General features: G+C 44.4%; 2 protein-coding genes across 3 annotated transcripts in view; both read left to right on the top strand.

Annotated features, from left to right (window-relative positions):
* The first annotated feature begins 2,509 nt into the window (after nucleotides 1-2,509).
* Nucleotides 2,510-26,038, top strand: part of LOC142572295 (carbonyl reductase [NADPH] 1-like) — a 33,740-nt gene continuing 10,211 nt past the window's right edge. Inside the window, exons 1-4 of one of the 2 annotated variants that reach the window (XM_075681287.1) lie at nucleotides 2,510-2,662; nucleotides 15,546-15,627; nucleotides 18,787-18,965; nucleotides 19,584-19,696. In XM_075681287.1, the coding sequence (XP_075537402.1) occupies nucleotides 2,570-2,662; nucleotides 15,546-15,627; nucleotides 18,787-18,965; nucleotides 19,584-19,696 (467 nt within the window). In that variant the 5' untranslated portion in view covers nucleotides 2,510-2,569. Of the gene's footprint in view, nucleotides 2,663-12,886; nucleotides 13,263-15,545; nucleotides 15,628-18,786; nucleotides 18,966-19,583; nucleotides 19,697-26,038 lie in introns of those variants that run through there. The other variant, XM_075681286.1, reaches the window with a different exon arrangement.
* rod (kinetochore component rough deal) lies at nucleotides 2,669-8,765 on the top strand (the record flags this gene model as incomplete). Its single annotated transcript, XM_075681285.1, has 1 exon — nucleotides 2,669-8,765. A coding segment is annotated over one exon (5,973 nt), but the record flags the coding sequence as incomplete, so codon positions are not given.

The following is a 26,038-nucleotide window of genomic DNA, read 5'->3' as shown; positions in this document are numbered from 1 at the left end:
TTGGTTCCTCAGACTGCTTTTGGGAACCACAGTGATGAAAGTACGCAAAAGTACTGATTGAAACAGTTGCCTCATTTTTGCACCACGCCATTCGTTTTACTGGTGCAACATGCATAGGAATGGCGGCGGCAAAAAGTTAGAATTTAACCCCTGCTATAACATCACATGCAACACTGTACACAGATTTTTTTCAGTGGAGTTTGAGTGCCATCTCCGAGGACTGTTACAAGTGCAATGACTGTCAAAGGAGAGACTGCCCAACACCAAGACACGCGACGGAGAATTGTAGCCATGGGGGGCATCATGGTTTGTTGACAGTGCACAAGTGAATGAATTCAGGTGCAACTTCCATGACTCGGTTCACGAAATCAATGCTGTTGCTTTGGAGCTAGGCCATTGCCTCGCACTGCACCTCTTATTGAAAACAGTCCACAAAAACACAGTCCGTAAGAAGCCCAGACATCAAAAGATTCCTAAAACAAGTGTGATAATGTTTTCCCTTGAGGACTGTGTCCCATGAAGTGCGGAAGCAAGAGGCTCGCGCACAGCAAGAATTTATGATAATGACCTCCAGGACTGTGCAACTCGACTAGACATTGCGACTGTGCAGCCTGGTCACGTGTACGGTGCTCGTTCCGCATTGTGATTGGACAACCAATGGGGAGAGAGTCACGACTGAGGACTGGGGAGACCTTTGGAGGGTAGATTAAGATCAGATAAGATATTTACTTATGATTAGAATTTCTGCTCATATTCTTCGGGAATGGAGCCCAACTGCGGTGGCCCATGGCCTATGGTGTTCAGCAGCTGAGCAATTTCATTTGCTTTCAAGAGCATTCACTTTCTCGCTGAAATAAGGCCGGCTGTCCGTAGTCGTATGGAAAATAAAGGGTTGAATGCTTAAGAAAGCTGCATACAGTAACCTGCACAAGCAGTTTCCTTGTAGGATTTCTTGCTGTAAATGAGAAACTGCGATCATCTGCAACTATGGAACTCGTAAGAGCAATGTGAAAATGCCAAGTGGACCTAGCAGCATAAAATATGACACCTTGTCACCATCACATGTTTATAGACCGCCCCGACGCTGTTTTTACATAATGTGTTTCGTTTCATTCACAGAAGTGACCTGAAGGTTTGTGGCAAAAGTAAGTTGTGTGGCATTGCTATATTCTTGGACAATTTTTCCTTCGTCTTCCAGACTTTGTACCAATCTTCCTTGCAGAATCTTTGGTGGGTGTTTTGGCCCTTCGTAAATCAAATTTGTAACTATTCTCTGTCTTTGTACTCCTGAGCAAACAGGCCTATATCTAAGTGAAACGGCAGTTGATGAAGGCATTGTGTTCTTGGAAAAATAAGAACGAGAATGCGAGGGAAATATTTGAAGCCTACCTTGTTAAGAAAAACTGAGCAAAATGTATCAGTGACACGTCGCTCTGCCGTTGAGAAAATGCTTTGTTGGAAAAAATGGCATGAAACCAGAAAACCATTACCTGGTTTTCTTTCTGTTTTCGAATGCGTTCCTGTGGTTCTGCGCATGCCTAATAAATCAGTTAGTAGTGACAGCTGTCTTACCTCCTTCGCCTATGTGCGCTAATTTTCACACCTCTTCTAATAAAGGTTTTGCGCTTACCGCTGCTCTCATCAATAAAAACGAATCTCGAAGGTCATGCTTTTCTGCATCGCGGACAACAACATTGGCATAGCCGCCATAGTACATACCACTATAAACGGTGGTTTATAGCACCTATTGCACCTATTCACGGTGCACTGCGCCTAGACCCATAGGTGTTCTGTACTAGACCCTCGATTCCCCGAGGTGCAGCAGTGCACCCTGCACCCCCGTGCTCGAATGAACGGGGTGCAATGCAAGGTGCCGCCGCGGTGCACTGCACCCACGATGACTGCACCCTTGAACCTTGCAGCAAGTGGGTGCAGCCCGGCACCCCCTGCACTTTTTCGTTGAGGTGCCGTGCACCTTTTTCTGAATCAAACAAGAGGCGTTGATCGAACAAACCTACTGCGAGGGGTCCCGAGTGCCGACGGAGGCAAATTCAAAATTTTATCTTGACAAACCGAAAAAAACAGTTCCAGTCGTTATACTGAACGGTCTGGGCCATAAAAAGCGTAATTTCTGCTAAGTTTGAGCAGTAACAGATTAAGCGATATATGCACGTCAGTGTGCCACGCAACGCCAGCAAATAATAAAAACAAATCTCGAAGGCCGTACTTTGTCTTACTGCAGATGCCGAAAGCGACCAAGAAACGTCATAGCCGGTGTGTATCAATGGACATCGCTCACTGCCAGCGCTCACCGCTAATGGCGCAGACGTAAGTAACTTGACGTTTTCTTTAAAATATACAGAATACGAGAATATGATCTTTCTGCAGAATTTTAGCAGGAATAAAGCAGCAATAAGGGTCAAAAAAATTTTTTTTTGCTATTTGCAGGAAAATGTTTCTGTGTTGTACCATTATCATCAGTATCATTTCGCTGTCGCGCCAAATTGTTGAAAAGACGAACGCAACGAGCGTTGCTTTGAGCAGGTACGATGAAATATGAAATTGTAAAATGATGTGGTCTAACGTGTGCGCTAATTTTGACGGTGAAACCACACTGTTTGGTCAACGCAATGAAGAGAAAGCTGGATCTCAACTATACGAAGTGCGTACACAGTTTACAATTTGTGCGGACACTCCTGGCGTGGCAGTGAACCCAACTGTGAAGGGCGTTGTTACGCAGAAACATCTTGCGGTTGCGATAGACGATGTTGTCAAAGTATTCAAGCATGGTAGCTTCCTCTTCTCTACGCGTTTCAATGCTGCCGTCGATGCCGTTGCTTTGTGCAGCGACGTACTGGATGGACTTCTCATTGTTGCGGAAAGAAGTGCCAACCTTCACATATTCACCGTCGAGTCTGCCCAGTCCATCGTCAAGGTACCTGTTCCTAGCACAGAAAATGATGATACCACTGCGCTCTTCCGTTCCGTGGACGTGAAGAAGAACAGTGACAGCTACACCGTGTGCGTGCTAACGGGACACCATGTCATAACAGCCACAATCAGCGACGCCGTGATCGCGCAGCTCGCATCGGCGGACCAGCCACACTTGTCGCCGCTCCAAATCCGCATAGTCGACGTTAATCAACACGCGAGTCGAAATGACTTTATGCTTTCTTTGGTATCAATGGCTAGCGCCTGTGTGTTGGGTGACGATTTGCTGGTCACTGGTGGACAAGGAGCTGTTTGCTGCATTCCCATGGACTCCAACAGTTCGGCTTATGGCATCCTTAATAACATTGCTGGCGAACGGGTTCGTAAAATGGTTGTAGTAGACAGCCTCTGCACTCTGCTTACTCTCACTGAAGGCAGCCGTCTCGTCACCATCTGCTTGAAGACTTTCCTTATCAAGGACATTTGGTCGGAAAAAACCGTTACGGACTTTGTTTTCTGCGAAGAAGCCGCCGCAAAAACCGAGCGTGGACCTGAACAAGAATGCAGAATAGCGGTGCTCACAGCTATTTCTGAAACTTCAACCAGAAGACTGGAGATCTACAGGTTCCCTGACTTTTCCATGCAATATGCATTGGAAGTTAACGAGACCTGCCACATGATGGCATTTTGCGACTCTTTAGAAAATTTCTGGATAGTTGAAGGCTTTACTGATAATGAAGAAGCTTTAACTGGACTCAGAGTTCGGACAATCAGTGAGGCACTCCCAGAAAATCATTTGATGAAATTGATCAACAAAAACAAGTTTTCAGAGGCTGAAGAATTTGCAAAGCTGTTCAACCTCTCTGTTGAAGAAGTTCACTGGCACCACCTTCTGTACATTCTCAAGAGCCTTAGTACTAGGCTGACAGATGCATCGATGGATGAAGAGGATGAACTTAAGCTGGTCCATGAAGTTTTTAACTTGGTGAAGGTGCTTCCAGATGTCCTACAGGTAGCTAGGTGCTGCATTGAGACACCTTTTGCCTCACCTGCTGTTGCATCTAAGCTGTTCCTTTTCTTGCAAGGACATGTATCGTCTGCAGAAGGTTGTGACATTGAAGAACGTGATAGCGTATCTGCTCAGATTATGTTGCTACTGAACAGAGCTACCACATTCAGATTTTTGTGTGACAGTGACTTTAAAAGTGACTGGTTTGCATTTTCACAAGCTGACCTCATCCAGGAGATTTGTGTCCTTTTCAGAGATGATCACATGCCTGCAGGATTTTTCATTTGGGAGCGTCATCAGGATGAGTTCTTGCGAGGCTTGAGCTGTGATGTTGTAGAGCATCTTTTAGATGCCATTCCAATAACCGTGGAGCTCTCATCCCTTTTACAGTGGCTTAAAGGCAGCTTTCTGCCTCTAATAGTTGATTCGTTGCCTGAGAGCCTTGAATACATTTGCCAATGGATTGTAGATAGAGTTCTGCAGATGGAATTCCGCAATAAGTCACTCTGGCCTTCTGGAGCCCTGAGACTTGTGAAGGTCGTCTTGGATCATTTCCAATTGACCTGTACAATTGCAGACTGTTTTCCATTGAAAACTTGGCTGATCGTGTATGGTGTGCCGAAAAGAATAAGGGACAAGACAAGTGCACTGTGCAAGCTGTACCATCTCTCCTTGGATCTCCAGAACCTTGAAGTTCTGTGGAGCAAATACAAGTGCTGTCTCACCCTGCAAGAGCTGCAAAACACTGACAAGCAGGAAGTGGCATTTGCAATCCTCGATGAAGCCATTACAAAGCAGGAAGTTGCATCACTCGTGCAAGGATTTCTAATACAATTTGTTGAAACCAATGGGTTGGACATTTCAAATGTGCTGCAGTCCTATGTTGACAAAGTGCTTTGCTACAAAGGTGTCAGTTTGATGCATGATGAGCTTCTGGAAGACAAGATGGTTGCCTTAGCAGCACTTATTGATCACCCTCATTGTTGGCTTGTGGCTGTGAAGAAGATCCTCAGCCATGCACATGTGCCGTGGAGTGAAAGCATTCAAGGGCTTGCAGATCATGGTTCCTCGCTGAGAGGCTCAGCTGCCAGAGAGATTGACTACGAGAGGGATCGAATGCAGGCTAAAATGATTCTGTTGAGCTATGATGTCAACTTGTTTCGGTCAATGGGACTCAGCACTACTAGTACGCTGGTAAAATGCATTTTGCTTTCTGAAAAGCAAGAAGCATTGCAGGATGCTCTCACTGTTGCCAAGAACTTAGGCGACATGTCAGAACTTGATGTCTTTTTGCTTTACCTGCAAATGGCTTATGTGAAAGCCGACATTAATAGATTTGCTGAGGTTTTGCAGAGTGTCCCACAGGAGCTATTCCTTAAAGTTGCTCCCAGACTGTCGTCATTTGCAGAGCTCCTCCTGAAACGTCACAATACATACTCGGAGGCGAAAGTTGCTGATCTGATGGAATGCTGGCAATACTTACTGAGCGTCTTGCAGCAGACTTCAAGTGCTAGTGACATTGGTTATGGTACACTGCACCGTCAGGTGTGCCAGGGAATGGTGCTGAGAAGGGACTTTGGCATCACTGTTTCTGCGGCTGAGCTCTGTTGTGAAAGTGACAAGCATGAAGTCTTAAAGCAAGGCTTCCAGAAAGTCTTGCTGAGTGAACCCGCACAAGATCAAGATGCATGTAAGATTATCTCTAGAAAGGCACTTTACCTTGCTGGAGTCTTGAAGCTTGATTTGCAGTCTGCCATAGAAGTAATGCTCACTTTGGTGCTTGAGCTTAAACGAGATGACATGGTGGACTCATTGTGCACTTGCCTGCTGGAGCTTCACTACATCCGAGAGTCTGTTCTTGTTATCTTGCCCCTGATATTTTGTCAGTGTGAAGATGTGTTGCACATAGCTACTAACGTACACAAGATCGCTTCTCGTATAGGACTGGCATCCACAGTTAACAATGTCAAGAAGTGTACAAATGTTGCTCTTTGGGCCGACATTTTAATGCAAGCATCAGTTCTACTCGGCAGTGTTGACCATTCTTCGACTGTTTCTGCATGTGTATGCTCGACCAAGGAACAGAATTTTCTGCACAGTAGGCATGGGTATGCACTAGACAAGAAGCAAATGCTGATGCACCTAGCTGCTCTTGGAAAATCTGTGTGGAACTTTCTAGACAAGAAGCACCCAGGACTTCTTGAAGAAGTGAAGCTCCACTTGCAAGCAACCTGCCAGTACCTTAGCCAGAGATCTCAAGATGAGCTTTGCCTGTCTGTGGTTGCAACAGTTTTCCAGATGTTTCTTGACATCCCACAGCAACACTCAGTGCACAAAGCACTTCAAGAAGTGACTGAGCACCAGATCAGCAAAAATACAATTTCAATCATGACCCGGGCTTCAGCTAGAAAGCATGCCGACATGCCTTTCTTGAAGGGCTTGCTGTGCAACCTGCAACCTCGAAAGGCACTTGCAATGTTGAAAAAGCTTCTTGGTCAGTGCAACAGCAACTTCAGATTGCTCAAAACTGTTGCTACTGTCGGCTTTGAACTATGCAGTGACTCAGCCCAGAAAGCTGCATTTCGAGCTGTCGTGAAAGGTGCCTACTGGTGCCAGAAGTTGGGTAAAGCTGACATTTCTTTTGCAGATGCGATGACAAACCAAAACCCTGCTATCTTACAGTCTGTTCTTGAGCAAATGGAGAAGTCTTCGTTGATTGATGTTGATGACCTCATTAGTTACTGCAGTTCCTTTAACATAAACATAGAGGTGTCCCTTTCTCGAAGACTTGAGTTCCTTCTGTGTACTCAAGCAGAAGACCCCTGTATTAAGAGGCGGAGCCTGCCACAAATACTAGCAGAGGCTTCTCGTGTGCTTGAGAAAATGCCGAAGGTGTCGGTGCAAAAGGTACTCATGAAGAGTCTAACCAAGGTAAACCCATACCGTTACGAAGTTTTGCGATTTGGCTATGACTACATAAGAGCCATTGAAGAAGGACCAGACAGCAGTGTTCAGAGGGAAATTGATATACTGCACTTCCTTGAGTCGTATGAAAGGTACAGCCCTCCTTCAGAACACGAAATGGACGTGTGGTGTGAAGAATATCCGGTGGCTGAGATTTCGTCTCTGATGCAGTCAAGACTACCATTTCGCCATTTGCTTAAGCCATCATTGTGGCATTTCATTACCAATGAGTTGCACCCTGAAACTGCAGATGCATGGCTGAATGTTGCAGACACACTTAGGCTGAACGAAGATGACATCCGGTTCATTGCCGTAGATAATGCCATTCGGATGTGGAGTGCACAACAGCATAATGGGAACATACTAGATTCAGCATTTATTTCAAGTGTCAAGAGACTGATAGTGCAGATGAACAAGAAGGAAAAGGCTGTTGCATGCCTGATGAATCTTCTAGACAACTTGCCAAAAGGCCCAACAGCCACGAGTGTAGCTAAGGTGTGTGCTACATTGCCCGATGCATTTTTTGCATCTGGCGAGGCAAAATCTAAAGTGAGTGATGCAAAGATGAAATTTAGAAGGAAGTACATAAAGCACCGAAATGAACAACTACTCAAGCAGCACAATTTTAACTCTTCTTCGTACTTGGCACTCTGTGGCAAAACAGCAGACCTTGTAGCTGCATTGCTGGAGGATACAAGGTGGCACCTTGTTTTTTCTGATACCTCAGAACTTTACAGCTGCATAAGCCAGATTGCTGCAACTGATGGTGTTGTCTCGGTAGACTTTTCTGGTCTCCTTGAGAAATCTATAAAGCGTTGGCTAGGGTTCCAAGCCCCTGAATACACTGGCGATGAAAGTACCTTGGAACCTTATTTAGAGGCAAGTCATGTGGGCAGTGCAAGGAGATCTGCAGGTTTCATCACCATTGTTCATCTGATGCAGCATATTCCAGAGCAGATGAAGGAAGTGCTTTCTTGCATTGCATCAGTGAGTGACGGCTTCATTGGGCTGAGACCACGTGTCGTCGCCATGATGTGCATGCTAGCTGGTTTGGGAATCTCACATCCCACTCTTCTCGATCTGCCGCCGAAGAGCTGTGTATCCAGCCTGGAGGAATTGAGAGCTTTGGCTTACAAAGCCAGATTACAACAGCTTGGTGTACCACTCCCGTCTTTAGATCTTGATGCAGATGGTGCCTCTGAAATTGTCAATGCAGTCCTTCATTTACACAACCACAACGCTGTGGCACTAGAGTTGGTGGGCAACCTCTGCATCGAGTATCATGTGCAGGCTGCACCAACTTGGGAAGCATTTCTGTCAGCTGCCACTAGTGCTGGCGCAACTGATGTCCTTTGCCGTGTTTTGCCCACACTGGGTGGCCACCCGCTATTATGGTCCAAACCAGCATTCATTTGTGCATGGCAGTATGCCCTTCAGAGTGCACCAGCCTCACTGTTTAGTGCATCAAGTGGACTTCTGCACTTGTTTCTTCGCTGCCCATCTGTCCAAAGTCTTCCACCCTTGCTTCACGAAGATGATGTTTACTGTGATCAAGAGGGAATCATGTTCTACTTTGTGTACATGTTGGTGAGAGAGTCAGGAAGTGTTCAGTACAGTGCAAGAAAATTGTTAAAGCAGTTTTCTTCAAAGTTACTGAAGTTGCTAAAAGCTTGTAAAGATCAGGTGAACATTCTAAAACTTCCAAACACAAATAGAGTTTTTCAGGAGATGCTTTAGTTGCTTTTTTGTAACAAAGGTATGATAACTGTGGTGGAACTGTGCCTCAACAGAACTGTGACTGTGATGGAAGTTTTGTTATTATTAACAACATGGTATTAAAAACATAAACAGTGTTGCCATACCTACTCATTCTTCAGTAAGTAATTTTCTTAGTGGTCTACTGATTCCAGGATAAAATGAAATATCTACTGATTTCTGTGGTTTAAAGTAACATCTTGGTAATCTTCGGTGTAGTAACTAAGGGTCGCCAGGACGTGTCTTCGGCAGCTGCTCTGCTAAGGTTGGAGGTGGGAGCATCATTTTGCTTTTGTGCAAGGAGAGGAATGGTCTGCCGTACTTGGAGTGCGAGGAGACGCGGCAACTTACCGCAGTTTTGATCTCAACGGAAATTGTAGAGCGCCCATTTAGTCTCATTTAGTTCAGCTAAGGAAATTGGAGTAAAGCCATCCCAAGGATCTAATGTAGAATGAATAGCCGGAAGCCTGGCCGTAAATCGATTTTCTAGGCCTTTGGCAATCTCTTCTAGGGAGGCGCTCAGTTCCTGCGGAGTCAAAACAATTGAATCTAATGTTAAGGGTGTTGGTAGTACCTTCCTAGCACGAAGGAATGCAAATAAAGCATGCTTATTTTTTGAATTAGATAGATAATTGTAATGTCTAATATCGTATTCTTCTTTGGCTCAATTAACAGTACGGTTAAATACACCAGCATGAAACTGATAATTTTTCCAATTTGTCGGGTACTGATTATGCAGAAGCATTTTCCAAGCGGCCTTTCTTTTTCTATAGTCCCGCGTACACTCATTATTCCACCAACGACAAGCGGTGCCTTTAGCCAAAGGGATGACGAATTCAGCTTGCTTCCGGGAATCCTCTAGAATTGAGAAAATGGTTGAAGCAATTTCCTTATCATTGGCGTTGGCAAGTTTCGAAACGGCAGAACGCAAGAAAGTCTTAAATTTCGTATGGTCTATAAATGTGCATGCCTGGTATTCTAAAGATGTTATTTGACAATTGATTTCAAATGACACAGGAAAATGATCACTGTTGGTTGCCGAGTCAACTGCCACCCACGACAAAACCTTGATGCCAGGGCTACAAAATGTCAAATCTAACACTGAACGGAAGGGTCCTCTAGCAAACGTTACTTGTCCTGTGTTCTGACATGAAAGGTGACTATCAATAGTCCACTCCCAAAGTCGCTTACCACACAAATCTGTTTTTAGCCCCCAGGACACGTGATGCGAATTAAGATCCCCTACAAACAAAATTTCTTTTCTACAGGCAGCCACAGCCCTATCAAGTTGACGTGTACTTTGCACACCGCTGGGGAAATAAGCATTTATAATTACATTTGTTGTTGTTGACCCGAGTTGTCTTGGCGCATAATCACAGTGGGATATTGGCCGTGTTTGGTGCAACCGATGTGAAGTCATTTGCGCTGTGTTACCCTTCCTTTCTATAGCTGCATGTTTCTGCATTAAATAACCAATAAACTTGTTTGTTTTCTCCCACAGAATGGCCACTTCCTACTAAATCTTTTTTGTTGATCTACAGCATCTACGGATTGCTAATTTAATACGAATGTCAAGCGGTGGTGCACTTTCGATCACGATCATGTCTGATCGGGACCATATTACTCAGTCACGATTGGCTCCTTTGCATAAGTTGTGGGAGCTCACTGCGATCGAAAGTGGTCCTGTGACACCAGTATAACACACTTATTACATGCCGTCACGCCTACACTCTAGACATAATATATAATAAAAACGGGAAAAAAAGGGGGGGGGGGCAGGATGTTAAGGGCTGCATTAAGATGCAAGTGCGAGCAGCCTATAAATACGCTAAAGTCACGCATATGCTGGCAAACTCTTCTTCAAAGACATCAAAGTGGAGTATGATGATGATGATAATGATCTAAAGAAAGGAAAGACGCTTGATTTTGCAACCCGTGAGGGAGCACGGAGTATAGAGCAAGACGCTTGGAAAGCCGACAAGAAGGTTTTCTGCGCATAAGAAAACGTAGACACGCTATCCTATGCCACTATTGTAATCTAAATTTGTTTTTTATAGGTTTTCAGGCGCAAATACTTAAAATACAGAAATAATATGTGCTTTTCTGAACTCTTTCTCGTCGCCACAAGGTGGCGTCATGTCGCAGAAACAGCTAGGGTGCCTCGATGCCAGCGCTGGCGCTGGCATCGAGGCACCCTAGAAACAGCGATAGTGATAGAACACGCACCTATAAAGGGAGATATATAAGAAGGAAGAAGAAGCATGTGCTTGCAGCGGTAAAGCTAGGGAAACGATGGAGCATTAGTGAGTGAAGATATCTGCCCAGCGGTCGATTTAGGCACCAATGGGCTCCTTGAAACCCTTGAGTTCAGCGAGAGCAGGGGGGAAGTAAACATGTCCGCAATAGAGATTACACTCTAAGAACAGTTTACACCCTTTGGCTTGCCCCTTCTGCCACACAACAATAATCGTCATCTGCCTTGATGCGTTTCCTTTCTTTAACGCTGCGAGCCCGGAACTTTCCAGGAACGAACGGCACGCACGTTATCAGAAGGGGCACTCCAAAGGGTGTAAGCTGTTCTGAACTGTTCTAAGCAAAAGATTCGCGCTTGCTTCCGGAAGAATCGTGCCTTACCAACCACATGGATAGAGGTGGCCTACTTTACCCATCTCAGGCACTAAAAGACTTGGTTGCTGCGGTGGAAGATGCCTTCACGCATTGTTTCAGCTTTAACAAGTTGAAGGCTGACAGCATCATGGGCCTTATTTCCTGCCTGTCAATAAATAAGCTGGATATGGTTGGCTGTGCGCAGCATAGCGTAGAAATCACCAACCAAATGATACGGTTTTTTTTCATCACTAGGTTGCACGTCCTTGTCGCAGGAGAGAACGCATCGAAGCAAGGGAAACGAGAAAAAATGAAGTACCTCAAGTTGAGGCGCACAACATAACTGCATAACTGCAAAGTTTGTATCAGCAAGACCAACATATGTTTTATACAAACGCTTTATATGAAGCGTTTGTATATGTGAAGCAGGAATTGTTCACGTACATCACATTGTATGCCCAGAAATATCTGAATATCTGAACAGAATTTCCCACCCGACAAATTATTGTTTGCACTGCACCTTGTTCACCATTTCTGGGTATATACCTCCATCATATATTGGATTTGCGCTCCATTTCGTGTCATATTGTTTGTTTGAGAGCTAACAACTATGTATATAGAGTCGTGTGTATTACTTTATTAACAATAAATATTATTTTTTTTTTAAGGCATTTTTGACATTATCTGAGCGGTACTAAATACCGCTCAGATAATGGTTTCTAATATTGGAAACCAAATTTCCCTTAGCGCTCTCATTATGCTGAGTTTTGACCATTGGTGCCTACAGTTCTACCTTTCATTGCAAAATTAAACTTTAAAATAATCATGGTTCACTCGAGCGGCCCGTTTCAACTGATGAGGCGCGCACCAACCCTGCAGTAGACGATTAGGACAAGCGCCTGTAGCTCAAGACACTAATAAAGTCACGCCAGACAGAACTGCATATGGCACCCCCTAATAGTCCCTCAAAATGTAAAAGCGGCACTGGCAAACTGCAAACAATCGCCTACTGCGGAAGCTTTCTCTGTTTGGTGCAATTACGAGTTTCAAAAGTGTTGCACTGAGCGCGAAGCTAAAGCGCGGCGATAAAATGACCAAAATTTAGCACATAGTACGTTAGGCCAGCTGCGGTGATAAAGTCGCCTAGCCTTTAAATGATTTTCCGATGCAGGTATTGCGCCCCAAGAAGCCGCGGAGCGAGAAAGCACTTCACAGCGGACCCAAATAACCGCAGCGGACCTTGGCCAGCGTACGGGAGGCATCGTGAAGCCGATAGCAGCGCCGCCGCATCGTCCTGAAAAAATGCTGCCTCTCCGTCGCTCCGATGCCGACGCCTTCCCCTCTAGCCACCATATCGGGGTCACGGAGGAAGGAGACAGTTTCCTTCCTCCATGTCGGGTGCAATCACGGAGGTTAAATTATATAACCTCCTTGGGGCTAATGAAGCCATATACGTTGCCTGAAGGCATCAATGTTGCCGGATTCGAGACCCTCGTTATGTAATAAACCTGAAGAAAAGGGGTTAACCGAGAGGCCCGACTTTTATTAGCCATATCATGAGAAGCCAACAAACACTGACACCAAGAACAACATAGGGGAAATTACTTGTGCTTAATAAATGAAATAATGAAACAATCAATTAATGGACATTAAAGTGGACGAAAATACAACTTGCCGCAGGTGGGAACCGAACCCACAACCTTCGCATTTCGCTGGTTTAACTTAATTTAATTTTCATTGTTTTATCGTTTCCTTATTTCATTTATTAAGCACAAGTAATTTCCCTTGGTGTCAGTGTTTGTTGGCTTCTCATGATATGACCGTAGAGAAAGAAATTCAACTTTCTCTATGCTCTGACGTGGACCCACCGCACGTTGCTTCGCGCGAGGTCACCTCGAAATACGTGCTGCCGCGAGGTTTTGTGACTTCGCCTTCTGACGTCGTTTTGCGAAGCGGGATTTCAAAACGTCGCACCATGTCATCTCGAGTCGCAGTGGTAAGATTACCCATTACCCTTTCTCAGAAGCAACCAGTTGCTGTATGGGCCGTTCTTACAGAAAATACACGAAAAAAGCGTCGCGAGCGCCGGTCGGTGTTTTAACTCTAGCTCAAGTGGGTGCCGCTGCTCGGTTAGTAGCGGCACCCGCACTACAGTGCACTGTACCCGCACGGACCTGGTAGGTAAAGCGGGGCGTGGCGTTTCTCGCGGCGCTCGACGTTTCTGCGTAGGCGCGAGTAAGAGCGCGTGCGACATAGAACATCTGGGGGCCGCCTAGGCGCTACGGTGGAGTTTCTTTGTCGAGTTTGTTTACGCTCGGACGCTGGCTGCCGGCGCGGTGAAACAGGTGAAGCAGCGGGCACTGACGCCCCAGGTGCGTCGGATAGACTTTCTCAAGCGTGCGGCGCTGGTGCTGAGTCAGCCATGCCGGATTAAAACTTCGTCGTGCCTTACGGCACTGTATATTAAAAAAAAAAAAGAACGTAATTGATTTTCTCGGGGGGGGGGGGGGGGGGCGAGCGATCTCTCCCGGACTACTCTGGAAGATTTTTGAGTGGTCCCGTTTGAGTAAAATAAACGCACAGCGCCTCAGCAACCACGGTTGAGCGCGATTGCTTATGTCACGCCGTGAGGATTATTGGCTTTGTCTCGTCCACGTTAGGTTAGGTTAGCTTAGGTTTATGTTAGGTTTAGATTAGCTTAGGTTACGTTAGGTTAACGTAAAAGGCGTTAGGGTGACCAGCGTACTCTCACAACGGTTACGTCGCGAGCATTGACTTTGTCTCGGCCTCGTTAGGTTAAGTTACCGTTAGGTTAGGTTAGCGTAAAACGCGTTAAGGGAGCGCGGCGTATTCTCGTCGCCGGCGCCCTTTCAGTCACTCGCGTTCAACCGCGATTGCTAAGGCGCTCTGCCTTATAGATTTAATTTCAATATATGCGCCACCTGCTTCACTGCGCCGGAAGCCTGTAGTCCTTCCAGAATATCGTCCCATGCCCTACATAAATCTTCTTGTCCGACCACGTCTGATGTGCTCATCTAACATCTACAAAAGCATCACTTTCTCATATAATAAAGAAAATTCTCTCAAAACAGCTTTTTTCTGAAACGGCAAACAATATTAACATATACAACATACAAAACTGTCACTTCAAATGAGAAAAAATGTCAGCAATGCCCACGCCATTGTTTGTGACTATTGCCAGTTTTGAAGGATTCTGCTATTACTATGTGCAAGAGAGAGCGAGAGATATTCTGAGAGAAGAGCTGGGAGGTTGGCCTGAATCAATGTTGTGACTTGCTACTCGGCATTGGGGGAAGTGGAATGGTTGTAGAAAGAAAGAATCGACAATGCATTGATTATGAGGATGAAGATGGTGGTGAAAATCTTGCATGCTCCAACACTTCAAGGTCGCTTGTGCAGTCCGCTCTCATACAAAAATTTTTTGGGAGCCTTCAAACTATCAGGCCGATGATGAGGATCAGGTGAAGGTCCCAGTAGAACCTTTTCAATCAATGGTGCAACGACAAATTTTGACAAGATGTCTGTCGGCAATTTTCTATGTACATCAAATCGCAGACAGATGCACAAGAGGTGTTCTGTCGTCTGAATACTGCATTCCTGAAAATTTAGGCATTCCGCCCGGCCAATCAGATGCAGGCAGCAAGAGCATCTATCAGAAATAGGGGAGCAGGTGCCTGGTTAGTAGAAAAACTCAGACGGCCATTACAGGTGATATACACAACGTCCACAGATAATGCAACCTTGGCAGACTGCGTGTGGAGGGTAGTAGTGTAGCATTGCAGTACTCGTTCATAATACAAAAAAAATAATTATGAAAATATAGGAAAGCCTTATCGATGTAGCCCACCACCAGGCACTCATATTTATGTTATTTGTCAAGCTTGCTGCCATGTAAACATCCACAAAGAAAAAGGCCCTATATTTTCCTGGCCAACCAACTGTACTGGCGTGAAGAAATGAAACACGTGTCAGACTCACAGTGTTATCATCTCTTCTGACAGTCATTCATGATCATCATGACTTGATAAGCAGCAATCGTGCTGTAAGAACAGTGTGTAGCGTCGCAGCCACATATTTTTTTGTGTGTTGACATTCATATTTCAGTGTCATTCATCTATGATTGTGCAACATTTCCAATGTCTCTTATGTTTATATTTGGGAAGGAATACTTCTCAGCTAAAAATGTCTTTCACACAACTGTCTCTGTTATGGATGTGTCGTAAGAGGAATTGGTAACTGCACTTTTGTATATTTGTAGGTTACAGGTGGTAACAAGGGCATTGGGTTCAGCATAGTGAAGTTCCTGTGTCAACGGTTTGATGGAGATGTTTTTCTGACTGGTGAGTGGCTCGCTGCGTACACGTGGATTTCAGGTTTAGGCTCTCATTTATCTATAATGAAAAAGAGTTTGTGTGATATGGCCATCTTTTTATTTTTCAATAAATATCATCATATTACTTTCTTTCAATTTTAACTTTTCGAGTACAAGAAGATATCTTATTGTCAGAGTTTTTTTCTCCAAATATTGCATCAAACTGCAAAGAGCAAATTTATAGAATTCGGAGATCCACTGTTCTGCAGGAGAGGTGCTATGAAACTTGAGACAATTCAGCTAGTATATCTGATGAGCTGGAAATAAATACAAGGTTAACAGCGATGGTCAAAAGACAGTGTAGTTACTTTTAGCTGTTTGCTAAAACTCCTGTAGGCAACTTGCCTCTAAAGATAGCACTGTACATTGATAAACTGCTTGTGTTTTTCTTCTGTCGGATCAGTTATGCATAAAGCATACTGTGACTTGAGACATGTTTTCGTAATCTAGATTTTTTTGACTAAAGATGCGCCATTGCGAAAGTAAGAAAAATGATAGTGTGTATTCTGTTTGCTATTTCCTAAGTGTTCTTTGTTCTTGTGTTTCTTGTTTTTTTTTTCTCTTGCTTTCTGTTTTATGTGGTGCCCAATGCATAAAAAGATTGTTTTGTACACTTAATAACATCCTAATTCTTGTCTTGTTTTACAGTTGGAGATTCTTTTGCTGTAGCTTACTTAACATTTCAGGAGCTGTAGGTGTGATAACTCACCTGTAATCTGTTTAAACAAGCAAATGTTTCCAGAGCTGAAGTTGACAATACTGCATGCTTGCATTTAACATCCTATGTATTGGCTATATTTTTCTGTTTTTCTGGTATATATGTGCATATGTACATATATGGCACATGCATGCCCGGTAAAGTAAAGTGACACATTTCTCAGGTACTCCAATTCAAAAAGGAGTCTCTTTTGTAGTGGTTGCTTATTGCAGTGTATTATCTATAATAGGCATTTCTTTAAGTGTTAAGACCTATAGCTAAAATTAACATGTGGACAGTGGCATACTTCAGAGTTATGAAGTATATATAGCAATTATTTCTTAGCATAAAACGAGAGGGGAGTCAGATATCTTAATGTGTAATATAAGAGATCTCGATAGGTGTTGTGGTGGTTCAATGGCTATGGCGTCCTACTGCTGAGCATGAGGTCGCAAGTTTGATTGCCCAACTGCAGCCACATTCTGATGGTTGTGGAATTATAAAATGCCTGTGTAATTGATTTAGATGCATGTTAAATAAGCCCAGGCATCTTAATTTAACTCTGAGCCCCCACAATCGTTTTTCATGGCTCGAGCATTGCTTTGGAATGTTAAATCCTCAACTTGATTTCATTTGATTTTGAATTACCTCAGTGGCCCTTACTGCAGTGTTTTAACAGTTATTGATCGCTTATCGAGGAAGAGAAAACCTCTCTTTATTAAAAAAATCTTGTAACGGGAGATGGTGGCATCCGCTTGATTCTAGCATCAGGAGTTAGAGGGGATGCGATAGGGAAATGGGGTGTGTGAAGGAGAGGTTTGCACTTTAAGTGTAGTCAACCACAAAAGCTTACAGACCACAGAATATTGAGGAAAATGTTCACTTTCCGAGCAGCCTGTAGCAGTAATCAGTAAACAGTAAAACCGAACATCACCGAGTTGTTCACATATAGTGGTAGAGACTGTAAATGTGAATACTAGGCTACATTGTGAGGCTGTGCAGATACTGAGCTTTTTCTCACCCCTCGTGTTGCATAAAATTTTGTGGTTGACTGTACTCCTCCAGCCCTTCACTAAATATGATCTTGACAAGACTCGGAAGGATTATCCTGTAATTTTAAGGGTATTTGATTAGATGGATCCATTCCACGTAGCCTGTCAGGCATATTGCCATGGTAGTGGAAGTATTGCCAATACATATTCCTTGCGTGACTTCTGAACTGCGATTTTTTAGCAATGCCTTTTCCGATGCCATTCCTTCTTGCGCTTTGTCAGGGGCCAGAGCGACGCTCCGTCCATGTTATCAATACAGGGGTTTGTGCAAGTTTGGACCACTTAGAAATGCAGCGTGTTGTGTATTGCTATGCTTTGTTTCATACTTCACAAGCAATGTTGCAGACGCTGTGCAAGTAGCACGCTTATAGAAGTCTCACTCTGTGCTTTTTGTAGTCCAGTTTTGTATCTGCGACACTTTCTGTGAAGCAGCTGCATCATATATTACAGCTACAACTTGTGGACATATGGCTATGTCCACAAGTTCTATGCATATGTTTGTGCTTCCAATGTGTGATGTACCATGTTTTAGTCACAAGGGCAAGTGGTGCACTTTGGCCGCTTGTCGTAGAGATGCATCGCTCCACTTATTCCATGGTAAATAGGTCCAGATCCGTAACACCTTGCATTAATAATGTCATATTTTATGACAAAGAGGTGCGAGGCTTACTGTTACATCGAATTACTAAATGCATACTGTGTTATGTCTCTTATCTGATGCACTACTTTAAAATGAATATCCTTTTTTGGGAAGCAGACACTTTTTTCCATGTCTAGCCGAATACAAGTGCACTTGCTGATTCGTCTTTGTCGCTGACATAATTCTCTCTGACTGGAGGAATAACCATCGCCGGAGAAACTCTATAGGTGTCGCTGGCCTCATCATTTTTGCCAATGGGAATCCCTGCTCAAAGAGAAAAGAAGGAATTCCCATTTGTGTGATTTGGTCTCGTAGATTGATAAGAGGCTGTGAGAAGGCGTTGCTCACTTGCATGGGCCACTCGAATTGGTGCGCTTGCATTGGATTGTTCGTTGCTTTCTTGTGGCCAGACTAAGCATTCCTTCTCGCATCTGTCCTACAACGTTGTCAGTGCTCACCAAGCACACGCTAAAGAGGGTGGTTTTTTTTCTTTCTGCAGTAGCGACAAAAACACAAGCAGTGCAGTTCAAGTTTGTGTGGTTTGATAACATCTAAACCACAACCAAAGGAAAGCTTCTTGATCAAAACAAAGATAAATCTTTGGTTGACCTGATAGACATATATGCCCTTACTCGTGTATGAAATAGGATATAGGATTAGTTAACGGTGAATTTTATGTCTCTGATACATTTCCATTTTATTTGTGCAAGAGAGCCGTATTGCATTTCTTCTGTGCAGCCAGGGACGAGACGCGTGGGAAGGCAGCGGTGGCTGAGCTCAACAAGCAGCTGCTGCACCCAAAGTTCCACCAGCTTGACATTGATGACCTTGACAGTATTAAAAGACTTCGCGACTTCCTCAAGAGAACTTATGGTGGCCTGGATGTACTTGTGAACAATGCTGGCATTGCCTTCAAGGCGAGTCCCTCTTTATATATATACATATGTGTGTGTCTGTATTGGAGACTAAAATTTATGGTGGCCTTTCAGTAATTCAAACTTCCATAAGCTACCTGCCGCAGTATCCCAATGGCTATGGTGCTGAACCGCTGAACTCGAGATCTAAGGTTCGACCCCAGCCATGGTAGCCAAATATAAGCGGGGCGAAATGCAAGAGTGCTTATGTTCTTAAATTTAGGCGCATGTTAAAGAACCCTTGGTGGTTCACCACCATTGTGTGCCTCATAACCAGACCGTAGTTTCGGCACGTGAAACCACAAAAAAGATACATATATATATAATATTGCGAACTAGGAAGCTTTAACTGCATTTGAATAAATTATGGTCTGAAACAGAATTAGGGGATATCATACAAGTGGATAGACCTACATACTGGTGTACAAGCAGCAGACCACCACCAGCTTCTGTGGCATAGAGGCAGAGAGAAGAGAGAGTTAAGGCATAAAGTTCAACAGCATTAACTGCATAACAGGTTTATTTGAATCTGCTTTTTGAACATTCTAAGGCAATCTGGAGTTGCTACTCCAGAATTGGTCATCTTGTCACAGCCGTTGGATGGTAATTTCTTAAATGCAGGTCAGCTCTACAGCCCCATTTGCAGAGCAAGCAGAAGTCACTGTGAAGACAAACTTTTTTGGCACACTCAATGTGTGCAAGGAGCTGTTCCCCTTGCTGCGCCCACATGCCAGGTCTGTATCGCTCATTCCACAGTAAAAATTTTTGAACACAATCTATGTTGTTTGATTGAACACAGTCTATCTAGCCAGGACACTGAACTTTCCGAGTGCATTTCTTTTATGCCATCATAAAGGCTGGAAGCATAACATTGACACTTCCCTTGGAGCTTGAAGCATAACAAAATTTTCTGTACCAGCAAAGCAATTTCCCATGATTTCATAAATGAGCTACTTGCAGGGATAAATAGTTGCTCTGTGACGGTGATCATAGAGATCTTGCTTTTAAACATAAACCTCCCATTGCTCTGCTACTGCTCTTAACACTTTGTCCTTTTTGTCATCTGTTCGGCTGTAGCCTGAACAGATGTTGATAGAGCTGCAAGTGTCACTGTGCTGTGCGATGACAGCATTCGGTGACAGTGACCGATTGTGATTGTGTGTCTATGCTCCTTCCTGTCCTTATCTCTACTTTGTTACCACTTTACCTCCCCCTCCCCTCTCTCCCCAGCGTAGGGTAGCCAACCGGATCTTTTTCTCTGGTTAACCTCCCTGCCTTTCCCCTTTCCTCTCTCTCTCTCTCTCTCTGTGACCATGAAAAATTTTAAGAGCATGGTTTCACCCAGAGTCTTATGATACCTGGATAAAACTGAGAATCTTACTGGGCACTGATACGAATACACATCATGACTGCAATCATTGCCAGCTCCTTCTAGCTAAACCTGCTGGGTCCTTTGTCATTTTTTGTTGCTGCAATATCCTTGGTGCTGTCCTCTTTGTTGTGCATGGGGCTGAAGCCCTGCAGTACTTCTTAACCACTACACATAGGACTCGAAATTTAAAAACACTGTCTTGGAGAGGCCTTACACTTGGTGTTTTAAGATGTTGCGTAGCTACTGCTGTGGATATTCCATGGCATACTTTTGTGCTCGCATACAAAGTATCCTTGATCTAATGGCTGTTGAGCTGCAATCTACACTGTTACACTGGAATGTCAGTAGCTTCAGGCATTAAGCAGAGGAGATGAGAGAGCACATTGTTCCTGTACATGCTCTATGCATGCTGCTCATGAAAAATAAACTAAAACACTTGTTTCTGGTAGGTCATCGTATAGAATGTTAGGCATTGATCATTAGTTTATTTCCTCAGAGTCAAACCAAATATCTAAAAGCAGCAACCGATGGAGGTTGTTACGTTGCAACACCACCAAGGGTGTTAATTGAATGTATGCCACGTGTCAAACCACCGCACCTCCTATCCAGACGTCAGACGTCAATGCAGTGGCGACAATGACTAAAGGTGCTCACCCCACCATTACCTGGAAACCAGAGAAAAGGATGAACGGTAGGGAACCACGACAACGAATGGATAGGCGCAGTTAATTAGACGAGTCAAATCGCCACCCATCCCTCGGCACATATCCAGCCATCAAGACAGCATGTAAACCGGTTGTTTCAGGGTTCCACGAAAAGACCTCAGCCGCCCTTTCCCTGGCAGACTGAGCAAAAGAGGGGGTGGGCAACGACGAACGAACCACGCGTCGCCTGATGATTTCTTTCTTGTACAAATTCTAAACAAGGTTCTTCAAGGCGGAGTTAGTGCAAATTATGGATAGCATGGGCGTGTTATCGCAGCGGAGTCAACGATGGTGATTTGCTGCTAGAAAATCTTCAGATTCCCTAGTCGACTCGCATAAGGAAGCCGATGGGATAAAAAGCAGATACTTTTTGAGATTGCGGACAGAGGGTCCTGATGTAAACTGAGACGTTTAACTTGCTCCTGCATGGTGTGGGCTTCTGCACTGGAGCCATGTAACTAAGCTAAATAAACCTTTTTTCCTTCATTTTCTACAACTTGTTGTCGTAGTCGATGGGCTTGATGGATTCTATGCCCTGAACACCGCCCTAGCCGCAACAAGGTGTGGTAGCTGTACGTCAGAATGCCGAAGATCCTCCGCCACTGAAGATGCTGAAAATACCTTCTCAACGATGTAGCAATGACACACTGCTATCCTGATGCAGCCTGGAACCTAAGAATGCATCAACAAAAGACCTGACGACGTGATGTACCAACTGCAGGACAGTGCGATGCAGCCATGATGCAACACTGTGACCAAACCGTAATGCAAGACAAAGAACCACCTACCTCGACATACTTCTCGACGGCCACTCAGTCGCAGCTTTAGTGGACTCAGGAGCCGGCTACTGCGTCATGATTGAACAGTACGCTGCCTAGTTGAAGAAAGTCAAGACTTTATGCGAAGGCCCTCAAATCTGAACAGCTAAAGGACACCTGATAAAACCTGCTGGAATCTGCATGCCAAGAATTACCAAGAATTGCCAAGAATTAATGCAGACTCCCATCCGAGTCTGCATTTTTGCGTCGATTATCGTCGCCTCAGCAAGGTCACCAAGAAGGACGTATACCCCCTCCCTCGAATAGACAACGCACTGCACCAACTCTGCGATGCAAAATATTTCTCGTCTATTGACCTTAAGTGTGGCTACTGGCAAATCAGAGTTGACAAAAGGGACAGAGAAAAAACCGCCTTTATTACGTTTGACAGCCTCTTCCAATTCAAGGTCATACTGTTTGTCCTTTGCTTAGCACCCGCAACATTCCAGCTTGTGATGGATATGGTCCTGGCAAGTTTAAAGTGGCACACATGTCCTGTCTACTTGAACGACTTCATTGTCTTTGCCATTAACTTTGACAATCGCCTTAGGCAGCTAGGAACTGTTCTTGAGGCAATGAAGTCATCCAGGCTTCGCGTATGAAGAGCCCGTGTTCCTTGGCCATGTCATTAGCAAGTTCAGAGTCCGTCCAGACCCACAGAAAACAGCTGCGGTAGCAAAATCCCCGCAGCCTGTTGACAAGAAAGCAGTGGGAAGATTCCTTGGCCTCTGTGCCTTCTATGGGTGCTTTGTTGAGGACTTTTCTCGCATCGCCGAGCCATTGACCCATCTTATGAAATTGGACGTCGAGTTGAAGGGGCAAGTGCTACAAGCCGAAGTGTTTCAAGAGCTTAAACAATGCCTGCAGTCACCACCAGTACTAGCCCACTTCAACGAAAACGCCGATACCGAAACTATACCGTTTCAAGCAGCGTAGGCCTCAGTGCCATGCTAGTCCAAAGACAAGACAGGCTTGAAAGAGTCATGGCTTACGCTGGCTGTTCACTATCGATAGCAGAAGCCAGTTATTCCATGACGGAAAAAGAATGCCTTGCCCACATTTCGGCTACTGCAGAGTTTCATCCTTACCTGTATGGTCGGCCCTTCAACGTCGTGAGAGACCATTATGCATTGTGCTGGCTGGCAAATTTAAAGGACCCTTCAGGGCGCCTAGCATGGTGGAGCCTTAGATTGCAAGAATTTGACGTCACCGTGGTCTACAAGTCTGACGGAAACATTCTGATGCCGATTGCCTGTCTTGCAGCCCATCGACCCGCCATCGCAAGAAGACCGAGACGAGGACACCTTCCTGGGGACAATAAGCAGCAATGACTTTGCCGAACTGCAGCCAGCATACCTGTATCTATTGGAAGCCTTTTTGAGTACTTTGAAGGCAAGACCAATCTTCTCCCGAATGGGTGTTTAGGTGTGGATTGTCTTCATTTTCTCTACAGAACCACACCTTCATAAAGAACTTCTCCCCAGTCCGTGCAAACTACCTTCTCGTAGTGCCTGTAGCATTCTGGCCAGTAGCCCTGCGTGCAATGCACGATGATCAGACAGCCGGACATCTCGTGTCTTCTCGTACGCTCATAAGAGTACAGCAGAACCTCGTTGATATGTTTCCATTACGTAAGTTTTCCCAGCGCCAACATTCGCAATTAAAAACACAAAAATGACCCAATAAAGTTATGCTTATGTTATTTACCTGTCCATACGTTCCCGGAAAACACAATTTTTCGGCACCAACGTTCTGCACCTCGCCAAATTGTGATCGTATGATTCATTTTCCAGCCTCTAAATCCCATATAAACAATAAAGTGCATGACGCGTACAAGCTTGAGAACAGTATATAGGTGCCCGCCGCTGAAGCATCGCTGCAATATTCGCCTGCCCGTATCACAGGAAAACGCCGGCGCGCACTCAATTTCTTGTGTCGGTACTAGCAAATCTTCTCCGGCGTTGTCGCATGCCGTATTCACAGCTGTCGCCACCAAACCTATTGCAATAAGCATCTTCGCCTATCTATGTTACAGTGCATGGTGTGCAATGCCATTGGTAGCGTACTTCACACCCTTAGTAGGCGATAATCCAAATGTGCCGCCGTTCCCTACTGCAGGCGGCGCGATGCGGGCATCACTTTTCGCTTCGGTGGCATCCAATGTTGCCTACCAGCTCGATCTCATTTTGGTTTCTTGTAGCCCTCTTAAAACACCACGCAATAGGGAAACAGCAAAATGCATCTTGTGCCACCAGAGCGCCACCAGCTCGACGTGCTTCGGTGTCTTGTGCCACAACGATCTGAGCGACGCTTCGCATTACGTAGATGTCAACAATAGTTGAGTCCATCATACGTCTCTTTAGTTACTTCGGATCATATACTTTCCTGGTTCGTAAATTTTTTCTCATTATTGTTTGTCCAAATCGTATGAATGGGGTTGTACTGTACAAGAGAAGTACTAATGGCTGTGCCTCACCGACAACATTGCCCATTAGTCAAGACATGCCGAGAGTGCCAGCGATGCAACAGACTTCCGACAAGGCCAGCAGGATTACTACTAGCCGACCGAGCCTCCTTGATGATCGTTTCAGCAGGCTGTATTTCTTTTTCTGCATGTAAACTGCAGCTGCTAAAAGCAGTTATGAGCATAAATACTTCTTTAAAGTTCAATAAAACTCAGTTGACAGCCTGCACTTCACTTGTCGTATGTTCCTTGTTTCTCACTAACTTCGTGTGTCACCACGCCTTCCAGAGCACAACAGAATGATGATGAATATATCGATTACTGCCTTATAACTGTTGTATACCCCCATCAAAAGTGGCGGGTTACATGTGCAAAAGAGAGAGAGAGAGAGAATAAATAAATATAGAAGAAAGAACACAGAAGATGAAAAATCAGATGTTATGCACATCCAGCTTGGATCATATGAAAGCAATATTATCTTAATTGGGTTTGAAAATGACAGAGTCACACTGACGGATTGCTCATGCAAGCTTCACACCAGCTGCAACCATGAAAGAGGCTTCCCATATCTCTCTTGTCACTATATTCTTGCTTCTGAGCAGAACTTCCGTGCTGTCAGCAGACAGTGGACAACCACATTTTGTGCGACGTGCATCTATGTTGCCCGATGCATTAACTAGGCTTGTATATCTGTGCTCCCTGAGCCTCTCATTTAAGTGCCGACTTGTTTGTCCAACATAAGCGTGACAGCACTCTTCTTTTTTTTTTCTTTGTGCATGTAAACCGCAGCTGCTGATAGCATTTACAGCTATATATTCGTCTTTCTGTCTGAATAAATCTCGGTTGACAGTTTGTGTTTAACTTCTCACGTGTTGGTTGTTTTTCACTAACGTTGTGTGCCACTGTGCCTGCAACAGTGCAACAGAACAATGAAGCTACACCAACTAAGCCCTTTTCAAGCTCTGCTTGTTTTCATAACAGATATAACAAAGTTATTTTGGCTCCCCCTTCAAACTTTGTTAGAGCAAAATTTTATTGTATTCGAACTGTACTGTATACAGGGTGTTTCAGCGAACACTTGCCTGTGGCAGATGGTTCAATTCTAATTTATGAGCCGGTCTACTCGAAGCGGCGGACACTACTTGCACAAAAAATTGAAATGCAAAATTGACTGATTGACAAGAACTCACTAATTAACTTTTTAAGTAATCATCTTATGACCCATATTGTAATTTACAAATTCTAGCAGTGGATTTCACAAGGTGGAACCACTTAGAATGAATTCTCAGGACGACACCAGTTTCTAGATATAAATTCCCGAACTTTGCGGAGAAATGCACTGGCGTTCCAGTTAGTTGTGTGCTTCAGTGCATGAAACAGCGTTTTGTTTACAAATTAACTGGAACATCTATGAATTTCTCTGTAAAGTTTGAGAATTTATTGTATTTACTCGCATAATGATCGCACTCGCGAAATGATCGCACCCCTGAATTTTGTTGTCAAAATTCAATTTTTTCTTTCCCGTGTATGATCACACCCCGAACTTGCCGCAGCGATATATTGTGTGCCAAGTCTAGCTAATGATGATCGCGCTTACCATCTGTCGAATGCTGTTGAATGCTACGCGAACGACTCTTCAAGACATACCAAGCGGTCTGCACGCACCAAACATTCTTAAGCAGATGCCGCATTTTATTCCTTTCATCACTTTCCACACT

The sequence above is a fragment of the Dermacentor variabilis genome, chromosome 2 (assembly GCF_050947875.1).
Source record: "Dermacentor variabilis isolate Ectoservices chromosome 2, ASM5094787v1, whole genome shotgun sequence".
In the NCBI taxonomy this organism is placed as follows: Eukaryota; Metazoa; Arthropoda; class Arachnida; order Ixodida; family Ixodidae; genus Dermacentor; species Dermacentor variabilis.
Note: the sequence above shows the minus strand (reverse complement) of the source record. Positions and strands in the feature narration are given on the sequence as shown.